The sequence below is a fragment of the Monodelphis domestica genome, chromosome 7 (genome assembly GCF_027887165.1).
Source record: "Monodelphis domestica isolate mMonDom1 chromosome 7, mMonDom1.pri, whole genome shotgun sequence".
NCBI classification, from domain to species: Eukaryota; Metazoa; Chordata; class Mammalia; order Didelphimorphia; family Didelphidae; genus Monodelphis; species Monodelphis domestica.
Genome location: NC_077233.1, coordinates 238,532,626 through 238,550,964, shown reverse-complemented (window position 1 = coordinate 238,550,964; position 18,339 = coordinate 238,532,626). Strand labels below are relative to the sequence as shown.

The 18,339-nt window shown below is 36.7% G+C and overlaps 1 protein-coding gene across 1 annotated transcript in view; it reads right to left on the bottom strand.

The window, feature by feature from the left end:
- SNX30 (sorting nexin family member 30) overlaps positions 1–18,339 on the bottom strand; it is a 180,815-nt gene that overhangs the window by 61,649 nt on the left and 100,827 nt on the right. The window contains exon 3 of the mRNA XM_001375914.4: positions 17,466–17,576. Within this exon, the coding sequence (XP_001375951.1) occupies positions 17,466–17,576 (111 nt within the window). The remainder of the gene's footprint in view (positions 1–17,465; positions 17,577–18,339) is intronic.

The following is an 18,339-nucleotide window of genomic DNA, read 5'->3' as shown; positions in this document are numbered from 1 at the left end:
GGTGGGGTGTAAACAATTTGTCCAAGATCATACAACTTAAACTCAGATCTTCCCAAATTTATGAATTTAAACATGAACATAGGTGATTTTTCCAGTACACATAGAATAAAAAATACATATGAAACAGAATGATTGTATATTTTTAAAATGTATATTAACACCATAGCAATAAAAATGTCCTGCCTGTTTGTATTCCCTTCTAAACTTCTTTCTCCATTCTTTCATTTTTTCTATTGTTTCATTTATATTATTTTCTTCACTGTCTTCTATTTTTTTTTTAATATCACAACCACTCCGATCCACCCTGCTCTCCACTGCAACTCTCTTCCTTTATAACAAATACAGGGAAGAAAAAACAATTTACATATTTGTTGTACCTAAAACCAGGTGCTTTATCCTATACCTTTAAACAATAAGCACTCTACAAGAAAAAAAAAGGAAAGATTCATCAGTCTTCTGAAGTTTTACTGTGCTGCTCAGTGAGGTGTTTCAACATTGTTTAGATTGTTACTACTATTTTTCTGTTTCTGCTAGCTGAATGCTGAATCATTGCCTGCTTACCTCTATTTTCAAGTTTCTCTTAATTTGTTTCTTTTGTCATTTCTTAAAAAGCAATAATATTAAATTCATAATTTGTTCCACCATTCCTAAATGGCAACCCAATTCCGTTTGAGCTCTTTTTTTATAACAAAATTTACTGCAAATATTTCTGTGCATATGGGTCCTTTCTTCTCCTCGTAGTGTTATTGATGGCTCAAAGAATAAACACAGATGAATGACAGACTATAATTCAAATTGCTTTCAAAGAATGGTTGGACCAATTTACCATTTCACCAACAGTGAGTCCCCCTTTAACAATTATCATGTTCCTTTTCTGTCATTTTTGCCAGTCTAATGAAGCCTCTAATGGCTCAAAAAACATTTCCACCATTATTATTACTGTTTATTACTCTCTATCTTATTTCCCATTTACCCTCTCTCTCCTTTTAACCTGTCCATCCTCAAAACTGTTTTGCCTGACAAATTGCCTCCCCTAATTTGCCCAAAAATTTTCCAGCAGTGTAAGATAGATTTCTATAACCAATTGATTGTGAATGTTCATCCCTCTTTGAACCAATTCTAATGAGAGTAAGATTCAAGTGTTCCCTTCTTCACCTCCTCCCTCTTCCCTTTCATTATATAGGTATGATGGTTACTGCTTTCTAATACAGTTTAAAATTGGTTTTCTATGCTTTGTTCCCTTCTCTTCTTTCTCTCCATGATTTTCCTTGAGATTCTGAACCTTTTGTTCCTCCAAAAGAAAATTTTTTGGGTTTAGTTCTATTAAAATAAACTTTTGGAAATCTGACCATTTTGGTACAAAATCTGTAGTATTGTAATCATATAATTCCTATGTGTGACTTGGTAGGTGTATAATTCCAGATAGTTTATGTAGTCAGTAGCTATTTTGAATGGACTTTCTTTTTTCATTTTTCCTATTCATTTTTCTTATAACACACAGAAAAGCCAGTTATTGTGTTTATTCTTATATCTTCATACTTTAAAAGAAATTTTAATTTTTGTTTGTTTGTTAAAGTTCTCAGATATCTTCCTCCTTCCTTCCCTCCCCCCTTCACATGAAGGCATCATTTGATAAAATTATCTATGTATATATAAAACTATGTTTTGCTTGTTTCTATTTATCAGTTCTTTCTCTAGATATAGACATAAACAAACTATTCTTCAAACAATATTTGTCTTGTGTATAATGTTCTTTTGGTTCTACTCATTTTTTTTTTTGGTTTTGTTTTGTTTTGGTTCTAAGGAAGAAGAGAGGTAAGGGCTAAGCAATGGGGGTTAAGTGACTTGTCCAGGGTCACACAGCTAGGAAGTGTCTGAGGCCAAATTTGAACCTAGTGGTATTTCTGAGTCAAAGTGTATCCATAGTTTTATAATTCTTTGTGCATAATTCTAGATTGCTCTCCAAAATGATTAGATCAGTCCACAGTTCCATCAGCAGGGTATTAGTGTCTCCATTTTTCCATATCCCTTCCAACACTTGTCTCTTTGCCTTTCCATTTGTTTAATTTAATTTTTTATTTGAATTTCTGGGGTTCTCTAAGCAAACCTCTACTAAAAGTGGTCATTTTGTTTCTGCTTTTCCCTGTACTCCTTCAATTTCTTTATCTTGTCTTTTACAATAGCTAGCATTTTTAGAATTGTAAATAACAGTAATGAAAATGGACATCCTTGCATTATAGCTGGTCCTAATAGAGGACCCATTAACATTTTCCCCACTACAGATAATGCCAGTTCTGAATTTTAGATACTTTACAATATTTAAGAAAGGTACATGTAGTCATATTTTAAAAATCTTAACAAAAAGGGGGTGTTATTCCATTACTTATTCTTAATTGCATAATCTTGAGACACTTGTACTGTCTCAGGGAGGTGTGACTGCCTCATTTATAAAATGGAGATAAATTTTCATAGGTTGACCTGGAAACATGATCATGTTTCTGGTGAAAAACAAATTCCAAACAATCAACTTACAAAGCAACTTTTGGAACACAACTGATAAGTTATATATATATTCCATTCCAAACTCATATCTGCATAATTTTTCAGTTTCTTTTTATACATTTAAATTCTTTTCTTTTTTTAACTTGTATCTTTTTCAAATTTAAAATTCAAATTATCTTCCTCCCTCTTATTCCCTCTAACATCCACTGAGAAATCAAACTATATAGGATAGAAATTATGCATGTGAAATCATGCAAAACATTTCCATGTTAGTCATATTTTTAAAGAGAAATAAAGTGAGAAAATTATACTAATTTACACTCAGTTAATCAATTTTCTGGGTTTTTTTTTAATTGTCTTAAGCCATTGTACTGACAAGAGAAACAAAAACTTTCACAGTTGATTGTGATTACAATACTGTTGCAACTATGTACAATGATTTCCCTGGTTGACATCACTTTACATCAATTCATATAGTTCTTGCTATGTTTTTTCTGAAGCCCACCTTATTTTTAAAAGCACAATAGTACTCCATCACAGTCATATGCTTCAACTTCCTCAATGATATCCTAACTGATGACCAGCCACTCAATTTCCAATTTTTTGCCACCACAAAAAGAGCTGCTATAAACCTTTTTGTACATATAGGTCCTTTTCCTTTTTCTTTGATCTCTGTGATATAGATCTAGTAGTAATATCACTGGATTAAAGGATATGTAGTTTCATAGCCCTCTGGGCACAATTCCAAATTTTTCTGCAGAACAGTTAGACCAGTTCCCTACTCCACCACAGTTCATTAGTGCATCTCTTTTTTGCACATTCCCTCTGGCATTTGTCATTTCTGAAAGGTGGGAGGTGGTACCTCAGAGTTGTTTTAATTTGCAGCTTTGATTTCTTTTTCCTGAAAACTGCCTGTTTATATACTTTGACCATTTATCACTTGGGGAATGGGTCTTATTTTTATAAATTTGACTTAATTCTATACTCTATATTTAATAAATAAGGCCTTTATCAGAGAAATTTGCTGTAATTTTTTTTATTTTTCTTCATTGTCTGTTAACTTATCAAAATGTAGTTTCCCTGATTGTCTTTTAATTAAGTCTATTTTTACTTTTACTTTGTCTGAGACCATGATTGCTACTCCTACCTTTCTTACTTAAGCTGAATTATATTAGATTCTGGTTCAGACCTTTATTTTAACTTTGTGTGTCTTTCTGGTTCAAGTATGTCTCTTGTGAACAAGACATTACTGGATTCTGGTTTCTAGTCCATTTTGCTATCTGCTTCTGCTTTATGGGTAAGTTCATTCCAATTATATTCACATATACCCAGTTCTGATTACTAATTGTGTATTTCTCTCTGTCCCATTTTCTTCTACTCCTCTTCTCCTATGCCTCCTCAAAAGTCTAAAAGGCTCTAACCCCAGGGTCTCCCTTAACCTACTCTCTTTTTAACTGTCTCTCCCTCAGCTTTTCTTTAACGCTCTTCTTCTCCCTATTTCCCTATTGGGTCACCCTTCTATTCAACTGACTATATATTTCTATTCTCTCTTTGAATCAAAGTATTTGCTATCCCCTGCCCCATCTCCTATGTTATAAAGTTCTTTCTCGGAAGCTTCATAAGGAAGTTTCTACTTCTCCCTTCCTTCTCACAGTGCACTCTTCTTCCCCCTCCACCCTTCAATTTTTTTTTTTTAGATCATATGCCTTTTGTCTATGTAAAATCCTTTTACTGCCCTAATAATAATAAAGTCCTTAGGAGTTCCGTGTATTATTTTCCCACGTAAGATCTTTATGATTACTCCTTCATTTATCTTTTTTATGTTTCTCTTGAGTCTTCTTTGAATGTCAAGTTTTCTATTCAGCTCCAGTTTTTTCTTCAGGAATTATTGGAAGACCTCAATTTTATTAAATATCCATTTTTACCCCCTGAAATCCTTTGCTCCTTTAATGTGGAAGCTACTAAATCTCATGTGATTGTGACTGTGGTTCTACAATATTTGAATTGATTCTTTCTGGCTGCTTAAAGTATTTTCTCTGACCTGGGAGTTCTGGAATGTGACTACAATAATACTGTTAGTTTTCATTTTGGGATCTCTTAGAAGGGGATTGGTGGATTCTTTAATTTCCATTTTGCCCTCTGGGTATAAAATATGACACTTTTCCTTGATAATATATTAAAATATGTTTGTCTAAGCTCTTTCTTTGATCATGGATTTTAGGTTGTCCGATAATTCTTAAGTATCATTCCTCATTTTCATATCATCCTATTTCCAGATTGATTATTTTTCTGATGAGAGATTTTACCTCCCCCCCCCCCCCCCCCAGTTTTCATTCTTTTCCATTTGTTTCTTGATGTCTCATGGAGATGTTAGCTTTCACTTGCTCAATTCTAATTTTTAAGAATATTTTCTTCAGTGAGATTTTATATTTCTTTTTCCATTTGGTCAATTCTACCTTTTAAGAAGTTCTCCTTTTTTTTGTACCTCTTTTTCCATTTGACCAATTCTGCTCTTTCAGAAAGTGTTTTCTTCAGTGGATTTTTTACATCTCTTTTGCCACTTGGTCAATTCTATTTTTTAAAATGTGAATTTCTTCAGTATTTTTTGTGCTTCTTTTACCAAGCTGTTAATTATTTTTTCATAACTATTTCTGTATCACTCTCATTTCTTTTCCCAGTTTTCAACTATTATGTATATTTTGAAACGCAGTATCTTTCAGTCTCTGCTTTGTTATTGATAAGGGCCATATGTCTTTCAGTTGAAGTTGTTATGAGCTGATAAGAGCAGTTAGGCTTAGGCCTGTATAATAGGATTGGGCCCAGTGTAGTTGGCTGACAGTAACAAGTCTTGGAGACAGATATAAACTCTATTTAATAACTTTAATGTTTAAAAGGTATAAGGATAGGTAAAAGATTTAGCGGGAAAGGTCCCTAATGCTAAAGGGGTACTAACTTAACACATACCCAACTCAAGACTTCTCACAAAGTCATTTCTGCCTGATTCCCAGACCTTCACTCTCTCTTTACCAATTATAAAACCCAAAAATCTATTCTACATATGCTCTTTCTAACATCCTTATCTATCTATCTCTATATAATTCTTAAAGTACTGTCTCCAAGTATCCTTCTAGTTCACCACTCCAATGCCAGCCTAGTCAAGGTTGGGCCTGGTCAGTGAGAGATGGCTTCCAGGCCTAGGTAGGCCCAAAAGTCTTGTCTTTACTCTGCAGGTTCACAGAGATAAAAGAAAAGGCCCTCTTCCTTCTTTCTGTTAATCTTCTCCAATCACTGCCAAGATGTCACTTTCTCTCTTTCCAATCTGTCAATCTGGGGTTCCCAAGGCCTCAAAGGAAATTCCCAGCAGAAAACCACCAGCCTCCTGAGCCCAGTTCAGCTCCCAGAGACCCTGACAGTTGGAAAATCCAACCCTTCTCAATACTTCAGAATTCCAGCAGGAACTCTGACTCCAAGTTCTAAGCTGGGCCCCAGACCCTGAGACAGCATCCCTCATTCGATCTAGGGACTAATCTCTTTTAATTAACCCCAAATCTATAATATTTCCAATATCCCCACCACCACCACCACCACCAGGCTTGTCTCTTTCTTTAAGTCTTCTAGGAATTCTTGTTGAGTTTGGGTCCAATTAGCACTTTTCTTTGAGTCTTTTTTTGGTATGTTTTCATATTGTTGCCTTCTTCTGAGTTTATGCCTTGGTCTCCTCTGCCATGGTAATAGCTTTTTATGGCCAAATTCTCTTGGTTGTTTACTCATTTTTCAAATTTATTTCTTAACTCTGAATTTTAAGTTAAAGCTGGGTTATGCTCACCGAGTGGTGAGGAGGCATTGTCCCAAGCTCCAGGTTTCTTTGTTTTACTTTTTTTGTACCTAGCTCTAGGGGTCTGTAAAGTTTTGCTGCTTCTAAGGTGAGATGATGATCCTGGGAAAGCTTTGATCACTGCTCTCCTGGTCTGAACTCTGGTCTTTACTCAGAAAGGGTTCCTGATTGCCTAGCACTCCTACTCCTCTCTACTTTGGAACCACCAGTGTTCCTCTCTGTCCTGTGACCCAGAACAATGTATGGGCAATAGAGTGGCTAATAAGTACCAGCTATACCCAGAATCCCACGTAATCTCTTTCTAACCAGCTGTCCGACCCACTTACTATCTCTGGGCTGACTGCTCCTTCCTGAAGCTATTGCTGCTACAGCCCATTACCTCCACTGTTGCCACTGCTGTGTGTGGGCTTTGGACAGACCTCCATCCCAGTGTCAAAGGCTTTTTTCTGTCAACCTCTCAAGTCTTCTTAGACCAGAAAAATGTCTCACCCTGACCTTTTGTTGGTTCTGCTACTCTAAAATTTCATTTGAGGAATTGTTTTTAAATTGTTTGGAGAGGAATGTTGGGTGAGTTCAAGCTGGGTGGGTGCCCTAATTCATCATCTTGGCTTCACACCTAATTTTTTATAGTTTCACAGGATATACTGTACCACTTGCACATTAACCACGTATTTTTTACACAAAAGATCTCTCCTAATTTGTTTAAAACACATGATTATACCGCTATTTATTGTTTTTTTAAATGAGGTCCTGCATACATAATTATGCCAGGCTTAATATTCTTCATACTCTCAGAGAACTGGGATATTTCCTCTAGCAAATATAAAACAAATTCTGACTATTGTTTGCCTTTTTCCAAGGCATCAGTAGGTGATAGAAGCCAGACAAGAATGAATTCCATATTTTTGGCTAGCTAATCCCTCAAGAAGTTTTCCAGACTCCTCACGACAATGTGGTCTTAAACAAGCGAAATGGAAAGTAATATGCTGAAAGACAGAAAACTAGAAAGCCAGAAGATGAGGGTTTAGGTCTTGGCTAGAGAAACTTACTAAATTTAAGATCTTGGAGAAAGCATCAAAACCCCTCTTAACTGTTGTGTTTGCCCTTTCCTGCCTACCCCCAAAGTAATAGCATGAGGATCAAATGTGATTCTGTCAAAGAGCTCTTAAATTATATATTTTGTACAAATGAGAGGCACTAATATTAATACGAGAATAGAGATTGGACTTGTAATTTCATTAGCATGAGGAACTCCCACATGAGGAAATTCCCCTAATCAAAAAAGGTCAGTACCGTCTGTTTTGAAGGAAAAAAAATACTTTACTTTGCATCTTAGACACAACTCTGCCAAAAACTATTTTTTATTAATTTAACATTATTCCAAATCTAAGCATCATAACTGAGAGAGAGACAGAGACAGAGAGACAGAGAAAGACAGGGGGAGAGAGACAGAGAGACAGAGAGACAGACAGAGAGAGGGAGAGAGAGATAAATCAACAGGTATAACCTTCCAACTTTTGGGCATCTCTTTCATGGAAGATAATTTGGCATAAAATTTATAAGAATTTTGAATAAGGAAAAGGTTAAATGCTTTAAACTAATCTTTTAATTTTCTACCAAAATTATTTTAACTACTCAATTACCTCCTTGACTGCTCCACTTAGACACAGAAAGAAATTCTTCCTTGTGATCAATATTCTGATATTTTATGAATGGAAAAGAGGGCACTGCCCCAGTATGTCAGCTCATGGACCCAATTATTTCAGAGAATGGGGAAAGAAAGCAATGACTGGAACTAAATAAAAAGGTACTTTGGGTTCAAAACTTACTTACCATCCTTAATCCATTTCCCTGGGACCTTAGTTTTTTTGTTCCTCAAGGGGAAAGTCTAAAAGGAGTTAGGCTGCAGAAATACTTTTTGTTGAACTAAGAAGGTTTTTGATATGCTTCCAGGCATGTAACTGATTATCTTAGAGAGATTCCTGGGGCACTGAAAAGTTAAGAGGTTTTCCTAGGGTCACAGATGTAGATCTTAACTCAGGTCTTCCTGTTTATCTATTAATCACTGACAGGGAGCTTTACAGGCTGAAAATATTCCCAAGTACTTCTATAATCAGATAGAAATGTAATTGGGAAATATTTAATAAAATACACATAAAAATATGAAAGTATAGATAATGTTTATTTGTGGTTTTCTGAATCAATATGCAGCCTGGAAAGATTCTTATGTACATTTTGGTAGACTCCATTTCTCTTTAAGTTTGATACCATTGCTCTCCATATGCCATGCTGCCTCTCAAAATATTATGAGGTTGGGTCCAATGCAATGGATCCAAAGACATTTTTAGGAGGAAGCCTCATTGTTCTTCATAGTGGCAACCTTCCAAGTAGCGATAAGTTGTTGTTTTTTTTTAATTTTTGTTAAGCAGACATATATTTTCAGAGTTTCTTTTCTTTTCATTGTTAAGATGTTGAAAGTCAAGTGTTTTCTTATAAAGAAAATGCAATAAATAACCAGCAACTAATGACTAAAGAGGGTTAGTCCTACAAAAAATAGCAAGTTAAGCAGTTGGTCTTCCTGACACCTTCCTCATTTTTAATTCTTCATTCACTCTCGCTTTTTTCCTGCTGAATTCCTAGATGTCCAGAACCATTTATTTTACTGTTTTCTCAAAGCCAACTAATTCTTATAGTTCCTTGTGTTTCTAACTTTCCTTCTTCTCTCTGTCTAGCTCCCAATCTCAAATAAAAACTCTCATCCTTGTGGCATCTGAATTACAAAAAGGAATGAATTCATAGCAAAATGTAAATATTAAACGGGTTACTAACCCAAGGAGGAATTTGAGCCTTTGAATTTTGTAAAAAGTTGACTGTTCAACTCCCAGGGCAGATCAAGCAGCCTCAATGGAGCCGCCAGGCACCCTGGGGAAAGGAGGAGGTAGCAGGTGCAGGCAAGTCAAGCCAAGCTCCCCCTGACCACCCTCTCCCTCTCCCAGGAGGGCCCTGGCCTGACCACCAGAACCGGGGAATCACAGTGCCTCTCGCCTCCCAGGTCTGTTTCTAGGCCATCACCAAGGGGAGAAACTCCTCACCACCAGCAGCAACCACCGACAGAGACAGAGGCAGGAGCGCAGGCGTGCTCATCCCTCAACTTGCTGCTTCTCAGCCAGGTCTCACCGCTGTCCTCTCATCTGAGCAATCACCATGGCGGGGAGAAGGGCGCAAGAGCCCCAACAGCAGCAGCAGCTCCCACCCCGACACTCGCTGCTTCAAGCCCAACATTCAGTCATCATCCAGGGAAGAAACTCTGGTGAAAGAGGGTGCGATGACCCCTCCCAGCTCCCAAACAGCGACCACCCACAGGGCAGAGCAGCCAGGCTCCCCCGGAGCTGGGAGGCAGCCTGGGCCCCATCTTCCCTGGACACCGAACCAGCTCAGGACTCGAAGCTCAAAAGCTTTGGCCATAGCAGCGCTCCCAGCAGTCTTCAGCCATTTTTCCTGTGCAGAGGCCTAGGAACTGTTCTTGGGAGTACCAGAATCCTCGGGACTGTCAATCAAGTCAGCATCAGAAAACAGTATTTTATCAGGGGGCGCGACATAAAAGAAGAGGCATTACCAGCATCTCCTCTGCCTCTGCCCCCTGAGGACTATGGAACCTTCCTTCCAACTCACAGCTGGAACCTTCTCTTCGGGCTGTCTCTGCCATTAGAATGTGAGCCCCTGAGGGGTGGGGCCTTTCTCATTTGTCCCCCCCCCCCCCAGTATTTTGCACATAATCTTTAATTTATTTAATTAATAAGTAAATTAATGAAAATAATTAATAAAATAAATTTAATAAATACATTTTTCATTCATTCATTTGATCATTCACCCAAAGAAATGACTGTTAGTGTTGAAACTGCAGCTGGAGGCAAGGCTTATAATTAGCTTTTATAAGGCAAAGCCCTACAATCTTGAAAATAAGCTCTGACCCATTTGCCCAAGCCTCAAAAGGCTCAGAAAGAAGAGTTAATGAGCAAGTGAATATGTGAACATGTTTCACATTACATAAAAGATGTGCTCCAAAAAACTGATGTTGTTTAAGGGTTCTTCATTGCATCCTATTTTCAATAAACAAGGAAACAAGGAAAATGTGCTATTTGAAGTTTCTCAAAACAATGTCACAAGTGATATTGGGATGTATAATTTTTTTTTTTAACCCTCACTTTGTCTCAGTAACAACTCTAAGACAGAACAGCAAGGGCTAGGCAAATGGGGTTAAGTGACTTGCCCAGGGACACACAGTTAGGAAGTATCTGAGGCCACATTTGAATCCAGTTCCTCACAACTCCAGGTTTGGTGCTCTATCCATTGGGCCACCCAGCTGCCCCAACTTATAATTTTTCAACCACTATTTGATTATTATGCAATTTTGCTAAGGCAAAATTTTTTTATTTTAATGGATCACTTTTTATGAAGTGGATTATTCATGTAGTCACTTAGAAAAAAAAACTGTATACATCACTGTTCACTTCTATTTCTTGATAAAAGCTAATCTCTATGAAACAGAAAATGTGCCCAAATTACATGAGGGATCACATTTTTAACAACTGGCCCTAAATCGGCATTTTATCATGATAGAAGACAAATGTCATCAGTGCACAGTATAATATTCCTCTTGATAAACGGCATCTCCACAATAGATTGGAGAGTAACAAAGGTTCCTTTCTATCCATTTCAACAACATGTAGAAATCAAATGAACATCTCTAACTAATCTAAGTAATTTTACTTTTACATTCATTTCATAAGTTACTAGCTTTGGTTTTTTTTTATTATTATTATTCTTGACTTCTTGGAGCTCTATGCCTAATGAATGGTAAGAGCTTTGGGTCAGAGTATGGGTGTTTTGATCACTTTAATATGTTGCTTTAATGTATTCATTTTTTGCTATCTGAAGCTACTATATATATGAATATAAAGCAAATTGTGATCTTTTTCTTCCATTAAAGATAATACTTATGTGACTGATAAATTTAATGGATCATATTTTCTGGACTTGGGTTTTTACTTGGGAGTTTTCTCACTACTTTAAATGGTCTATAATGTCTTCACTTGCAGTCATTTTAGCTGCTACTATGAATTCTCTCTTAAAATAAGCATTGTAGTCATCTATAACAAATATTATTACATTATTAAAAAAATTAGAGACCTGGCTGCGTAACCATGAAGAAATCACGACCTCTCCGTGTCTAGGGCAACTCAAATTGGAAACAGCGCTAATGATCTGTACCCAAGTGGGTGGCTTCGTTTTAAAATGTAATGTTACTTATGTTTTATTATATTTTTATTTATCTTGTTAACTATTTCCCAATTACACTCAAATCTGGTTCAGGCAGCATTCCAGAGTGTTGGGCTGGGGCTGCAAGTGACCGGAGCCCTGTTTGACATATCCGATCTAAGAAACTCTTTTCAGACATAGTTTCCCACCAGCTACCGCTATGTGTTCATGGATTGGGGATCCCTACAGGAAATTTACGGGACCAGTGAAATCCCAGGTCTTGACAAAGGAAAGAGACCGCCACCGAGATCTAAATTAAAGATAGGAGAAAATAAATTGACCTATTTCACGTTCGCAGGCTACAAACAAGATAACAAAATCTGGCTGTATTATGCACTGATACAGACTAATGACATCAGTGGCAGATGGTGCTCATGTCAAAATTCAATAGACACCAATTCAAATTTGATCTCTGCTATTGCATATTAAGCAATCACTGCACTGCATTCATTGTGGGTAGGACTGGATTGAGTGTTGCTTTTGTTGACTCTGATTGGAACTTTGTTTTCACTGGGGAAAAAAGCAACTGTGTTTATGTTGGGCTCATACTAAAAAGTATCCAATGATTTTCATGACTGATTCATGTCTTCTAAAAGGGTCTTGTGGTGAGCAGACCCCTGAGAGAACATGTTCTACAGATCAGAAAACTCTTAAGTCTTCCCCTCACCTTTAACTGTCTTCATGAATGGTCTTTGTGATCTTATGAATTTAATTGCCTTTATGAATATTTTTTTCATCCGTCTCCTTGGAATGTGGAGAGACAGCATGATGAAATACAAAGAACATGAGACTAGCAGTTGGTAAGCCGGAGGGGCCAGTCCCAATTCCAAATTTTACTAGATGAATGACCCTGAGGATCATATAACCTTGATAAAAGCTATTTCCTCTTCTGAAAAATGGGGATAATACTTGTATGACCTAATTCACTGAGCTGTTGAAAAGTATAAATGTGAGTCATGATTAAATATTAATTTTTATAAATAGTATGGCCTTCAGGAGATTTTTTTTTTTGCTTAGGTACGTTAACATATTAAAGTTTAAAGTGTATAATTTGTTGGATGAATCTCTTGCCAAATTGTATTTCCTGTATGGTTCAAATGCTAAAAAAAATAAAATTGGTGGTTGGAAAAATAGACTAAAAGATTTTGGTTGCTGAATCTTTAAATGTCCATATTTTTACTGGCAGCATTTAAACTGCTTAATATTCTTCCCCTTTCTGTCCTTAGCACCTAATTGAAAATGTCTGTGCTGAGCCTACAATAAATAAAGGAACACGGACACTAATAGCTCTGCTCCTAGGAAGCAAAGTCTGATCTTTGTGTTTTTCATAGTAACCCAACAACAACTGGCAACAAAAATTACATCTAAATAGTCCAATTTCAGCAAAAGTCATTGGCAACAACAATAATAACAATAACAAATTCTATATTATATACTTATTAAAATAGCTAAAGATCTATGCTTCTAGTGACACATATAGAAAATTGGCATTTTCACATAAAATTCTACATAAAGGAAAATTTGATGCATTCATGATTACTTTTGAGAGGGAAATTATCCCTTTAAAATTTAACAAGGGGGAGGAAAAATGTGACTATTACACTTCCAAGTAAGCCTCCTTTTAAAGAGGGTGAAACCATGAGAATTCAATTAGATTTCACCAAAATAGCATAATTTTAAATTAGTGATTTGCCTCACCCACTGGAACAGAATGTTAATCTGTGATGATGTAAACCAACTGATAAAGTTAACAGACGGAAGGTGGGAGGGAAAGAAAATAAATGCTTCTTTGTTGAAAATTAATATATAAAATTTAAAGAGTTTTTATGACCAGTAAAGCAAAAGGTTCTCTCAAAAGAATCCCCTGTAATACTGTACTGCCTTCTGCCAAAAACAAATTATCTGATAATAAACAAACAAACAAATAAATAAATAAACTCCTTTTGTGTTTTTTAAAACTTACTTTCTATCTTAGAATCAATACTAAGTATTGGTTCCAAGGCAGAAGAGCAGTGAGGGCTAAGCAAGTAGGTTAAGTGACTTCCCCAGAGTTACACAGCTAAGGAAGTCTGAGCCTAGATTTGAACCCAGGACCTCTTATCTCCAAGCATGGCTCTCCATCCATTGAGCCACCTAGTTACCCTACTTTGGTATCTTCTTGAGGATAAAGGAGGGGATTGGGGGAGTGGGATAGGACAAAGGTGTGATATAATTAAGATGTAAAAGTTTTACATTTTATGCAGATTTTTCCATTTTAATGTAGTAAACTTCACTTTTAGAAAAGTGGCGAGATGAGACTATTTTTACTAAGAACTAGAGTGTCTATCACTCTCTGTATACACACACATATGTATAGGTATGCATATGACATTCAAATGTTTTCATTAAGAACTATGACAAAAGGAGAAGTAAACATGATGTTCCTGGATATTTTATGAATTTTTCTTTTGATCCCGAAGGTAATTAAAAACAAGACTGAAAAAGTAGAACAAAGTCTTGAACTTCTTTTGAGTCTAATTGAACATAAACAAATGAATTTTTTCCTCTCATTTTTTTCCTAGAATTTATATGGGTCTTGATAATATTTTAGTAATTCTTCAGAAATTCTCAAAATTATATCAAGGATTTTACATGTAAAATTACATTAAATGCAAAGGAAAATTTTAATAATTGTTTTCTGCTTTTGAAGTCTCTAATATTAATTAGAATATTAAGAGGCAGAATAATTCATTTTATAAGTTAGACCTTCATGGGACCTTTTAAAAATTCTTCCTTCAACTGTAGATAGCATTATCCACATCACATACAAGATTCAAGTAAAGCCAAAAAAAATAAGTGGTATGTAAAAACTGAAATTCTCTGAACTTCAGAGAGTTCCTGGTTGGAGGTTCTATATTTATAGCTCTGATGTTTATAAGATGAGCCCCATCTGTCTGAGCTGTTTTTCTGTACATAAATTAGTTCCTAGAAGGCCAAATTTAAGAGGTCATGTTAGGCATTACTAAATTGTCTTAACACTAGCAAGTTTTAGCAGCATTACCTAGTGAATTTTCCTGCAAGTAACTTGCAACCAGGGAAGTGGAACTTTTGGGGAAAAAACTTGTCTACAACTGCCCTGGCAAAAAGATCTATTCCAAGATTTCGAAGGGAAAATGTTTCCTAGGATCAGATAGCTACATGAGATAGTGAAGACTTAAGATGAAATATAAAGATTAAATGGATTTTTGGAGTGGATTACTGGGGAACATGTTGGATCAAGGAGACCTCCTGTTATTTAATACTGATTAGCAAATTGCTCATTTTAATGTTTCCTGGGCTCATATTTGCCTGCAAGAGGTATATGTCCAAATTCTAATGGGGAAGTACCAATTTATGAGTGTGATCAAAGAGAGGTGGTGCAGATCTCCTTATGATCAAAACAGGGAACTTCAATAATAACTTTTTCATTTTCTTTTGTAAATTTTTATTATGTCATTCCTCCTGGAACATGCTAGCTGACTGACGCTCGTTTTCTGTTAATATTAACGTCACCCAGCTAAAACCTGACTCATGGAATAAACGGATCAGGGGAAGCCTTTTTGATATTCCTCAAGTAAGAAGCCAAAGGGGAGCTTGAGTTTCCCAAGGTGATTTAGCTATTTGTGGAAGGATTTCCCTAGCTAACTATTTCTGGAAGGACCCCTGTTGCAGAGTCTGAAGGCATATAAATCTTTCCTCTCAATCAGTCCATTGGAAACCCTCTAAAGATAGTCTAATCTGCAACAGATTTTGTTTACTACAGAATCTATGTAACTGGGTTTTTCTTCTAATAATATGAGATTACATTTCTTTTTAATTTTCTTCAACTTCTATGGTCAAAGACTGCTAGATTACTATATGTCAATAATTATTTATCTATCTCTATGACCTAATTTTTTTAGTAAAAGTCTCATTAGAATCCTAATCTTTATTCAGGGTTATTTTTTCTACCTACTAAATGTGTGCTTAAGCATATAAAACCTAGGTTTTTAACCGCTATAATTTCTCTATTATAAGTTTATTCAGCCTCAGTAACCTATTATATAAACTCAGATTGGAGATTTATCTCCCATAACAGTAGTCTCCATTAATTTGGAATAACTTCTATTTCTAAAATCCCTTTAGCCAGCCTGAGTTAACATGTCCCATAGTGCCGGAAGGTTTGCAAAGCACTTTATTTATATATGTTATCTTATGTAGTCCTAACAATCCTATGATATAGGTTCTATCATTCACATTTTACAGATGAGGAAACTGAGCACAAAAAAGTTTTGAGTCTTGCCAAGGACCACAAAGTTCATGAGTACCTGAGACAAAATTTGAACTTCCAGTATTATATCCAATATGTTGAACAGGATTCAGCAAAGTATGGCCAACGGCCAAATCCCAAATGCCACCTGTTCTTGTACTACCTTCAAGGTTAGATTGGTTTTTACATTTTAAGAGATAGTAAACTTTTTAATGTAAAAACTATTCTTGGTTCCCATTAAATACTTTCTATCCAGCCTTCTGCTAACTCTTGCTCTATGCCTCCTAGCAGCACTCTTCTTCTAGAATGTATCTGTTCTCTATTTTAGAGCCAAGGCTAAAAAGAAATCCCATCACAAACAAACAAACAAAAAAAAAAATATATATATGTATGTGTATATATAGTTAGTTAGTTAGTTAGTTAGTTAGTTAATAGCCTTGATTAAAAAAAAAAAAACCTTTGCCTGAGCAAAGGACGGCTCTTTTCTTCTGTGGCATTGTCGTTCCCTTGAGATCTCCTCATTGTTATTGATCATCTTCCCAATAGGTCTTGCAGAGACTCCAGGAATTTATCCATGTAAGGATGTTAGGCTCATAGCCACCCAGCTCATTCTTTCATTGGCCTAGTTACTTACAGTGTGTAATTTAGCCAAGACGCAGTCTATACTACCAGGAGGTACCATCAACTAACAAGATAACTAAATCTTGTTATCTCTCCCTCCCTCTCTCTCTCCCCCTCTCTCCCTTTCTCTCTCTCTCTCTCTCTTTCTCTCTCTCTCTCTGTCTGTCTCTCTCCCTTTCTCTCTGTCTCTCTCTCCTCTCTCCCTCCCTCTCTCTCTCTCACTCTCTCTTTCTCTCTCTCTCTCTCTCTCTCTCTCTCTCTCTCTCTCTCTCTCTCTCTCTCTCTCTCTCTCTCTCACAGGCAGATGTTACTGTAATGAGGATATCATTAGATATTTTTGCAATCATAGTAAAGAATTTGACCTCTATAGAAAAAAAAGATTAATTATTAAGAATATATGTTCTCTCTTAGTCATACCCAGATAATCTAAGATCTTAGTTCTGGGTAGCCATGACCAAAAGTATCACCATTTCCTTATTGGAAACTACTCAAATGTCAAAATACAGTGCCTACCAGGAAAAACGGCAGAGTCTCTAGGGACCTTTTCAAACCCAAATATATGGGGAAATTATACATCAGGGGTTAATACTAAGAGGGCCTGAACTTGACCTTAGAACCTGCACAATTCAAATCTTCATTAGGGCAGTTCAGATCAGCAACATTCCAAGAAGTCTGTGTGCTCATTCACTAACTGGCAACAAAAAACTCAAGACATAAAATATTGGAAAATGTGGGATGTCCATGAGTTGAAATCTACATTGTACCTGTGAGATGGATCAAACCAGCTTAGAACATGTGCCCTCCCATGGCAGGCAGTTTGTCGTATGAATATTGTGTCTAGCAATGAAAGATCCAATGATCATTCCAACCCAGAAGGAGGCAGAGAAGCTGAGTAATGAGCTACAAGGGCTTACTACCTACGGGAATGAGATGGGTCGGCTGGGATTCTTCCAGTTTGTTCCGCAGCCAGTCAAAATCCTGATATCTTCGACGAATGGAATATTCTGGCAAGTCAAATTCTATCCGGCTGGTCTACAAAAAAGAAAAAGAGAAGAAAAATTAAGGAGAGGAGACAGTGGAGGAGGCACATAAAGAAAAACATGTGTATGCTTTCTCAGAATAAACCCCGCTTAAGGAAATCCTGCCTCCACCCTTACCCCTCCTTCCCTCATCCCCAACTCCATGGAAGCCAAGTGGCAAAGGCTTTCAATTCTGGATGGCTCTCCAGACCCATCTTAAAACTCAGAGGCTGGAATGAAGAGGTTTGGTTTGGTTCCCCCACCGCCTGCAGGAATGGAAATAGAGCTAGCCTTCAGAACTGTATTTAGACATGGTGGTTTAGCGCTCCAATGAATGCCCTCAAAGTTCTACTCTGAGGCCAAGTGTTTTCCCTTGAGGAAGGGTGGGAAAGCACAGAGACTGCTACTGGAGCTCAAGATAGCCTGTTTACCTGAATGAAGACACAGCTTAAATCATTTCCTTCTGCTAAACCGTTTGTGGTAAAGGTTCCTAGGGGTGGAGGATTAACAGCTTTAAACCTCAGACTCTGGGAGACCACAGCTGGTTATAGTCTTTATTTACATCCTTCCTTCAAGACACAGCTCAAGTACCACCTTCTATAGGAAGCCTTTTGTGATCCTTTCCAATAGCAACTGCCCTCCCTCAAACTATCTTATAGTTAACTCTTGGTATTTATTCTTCTTATATCTATATATGCCCTTTTGTGCGCGTGCTCGCTCTCTCTCTTCTCTCTCTCTCTCTCTCTCTCTCTCTCTCTCTCTCTCTCTCTCTCTCT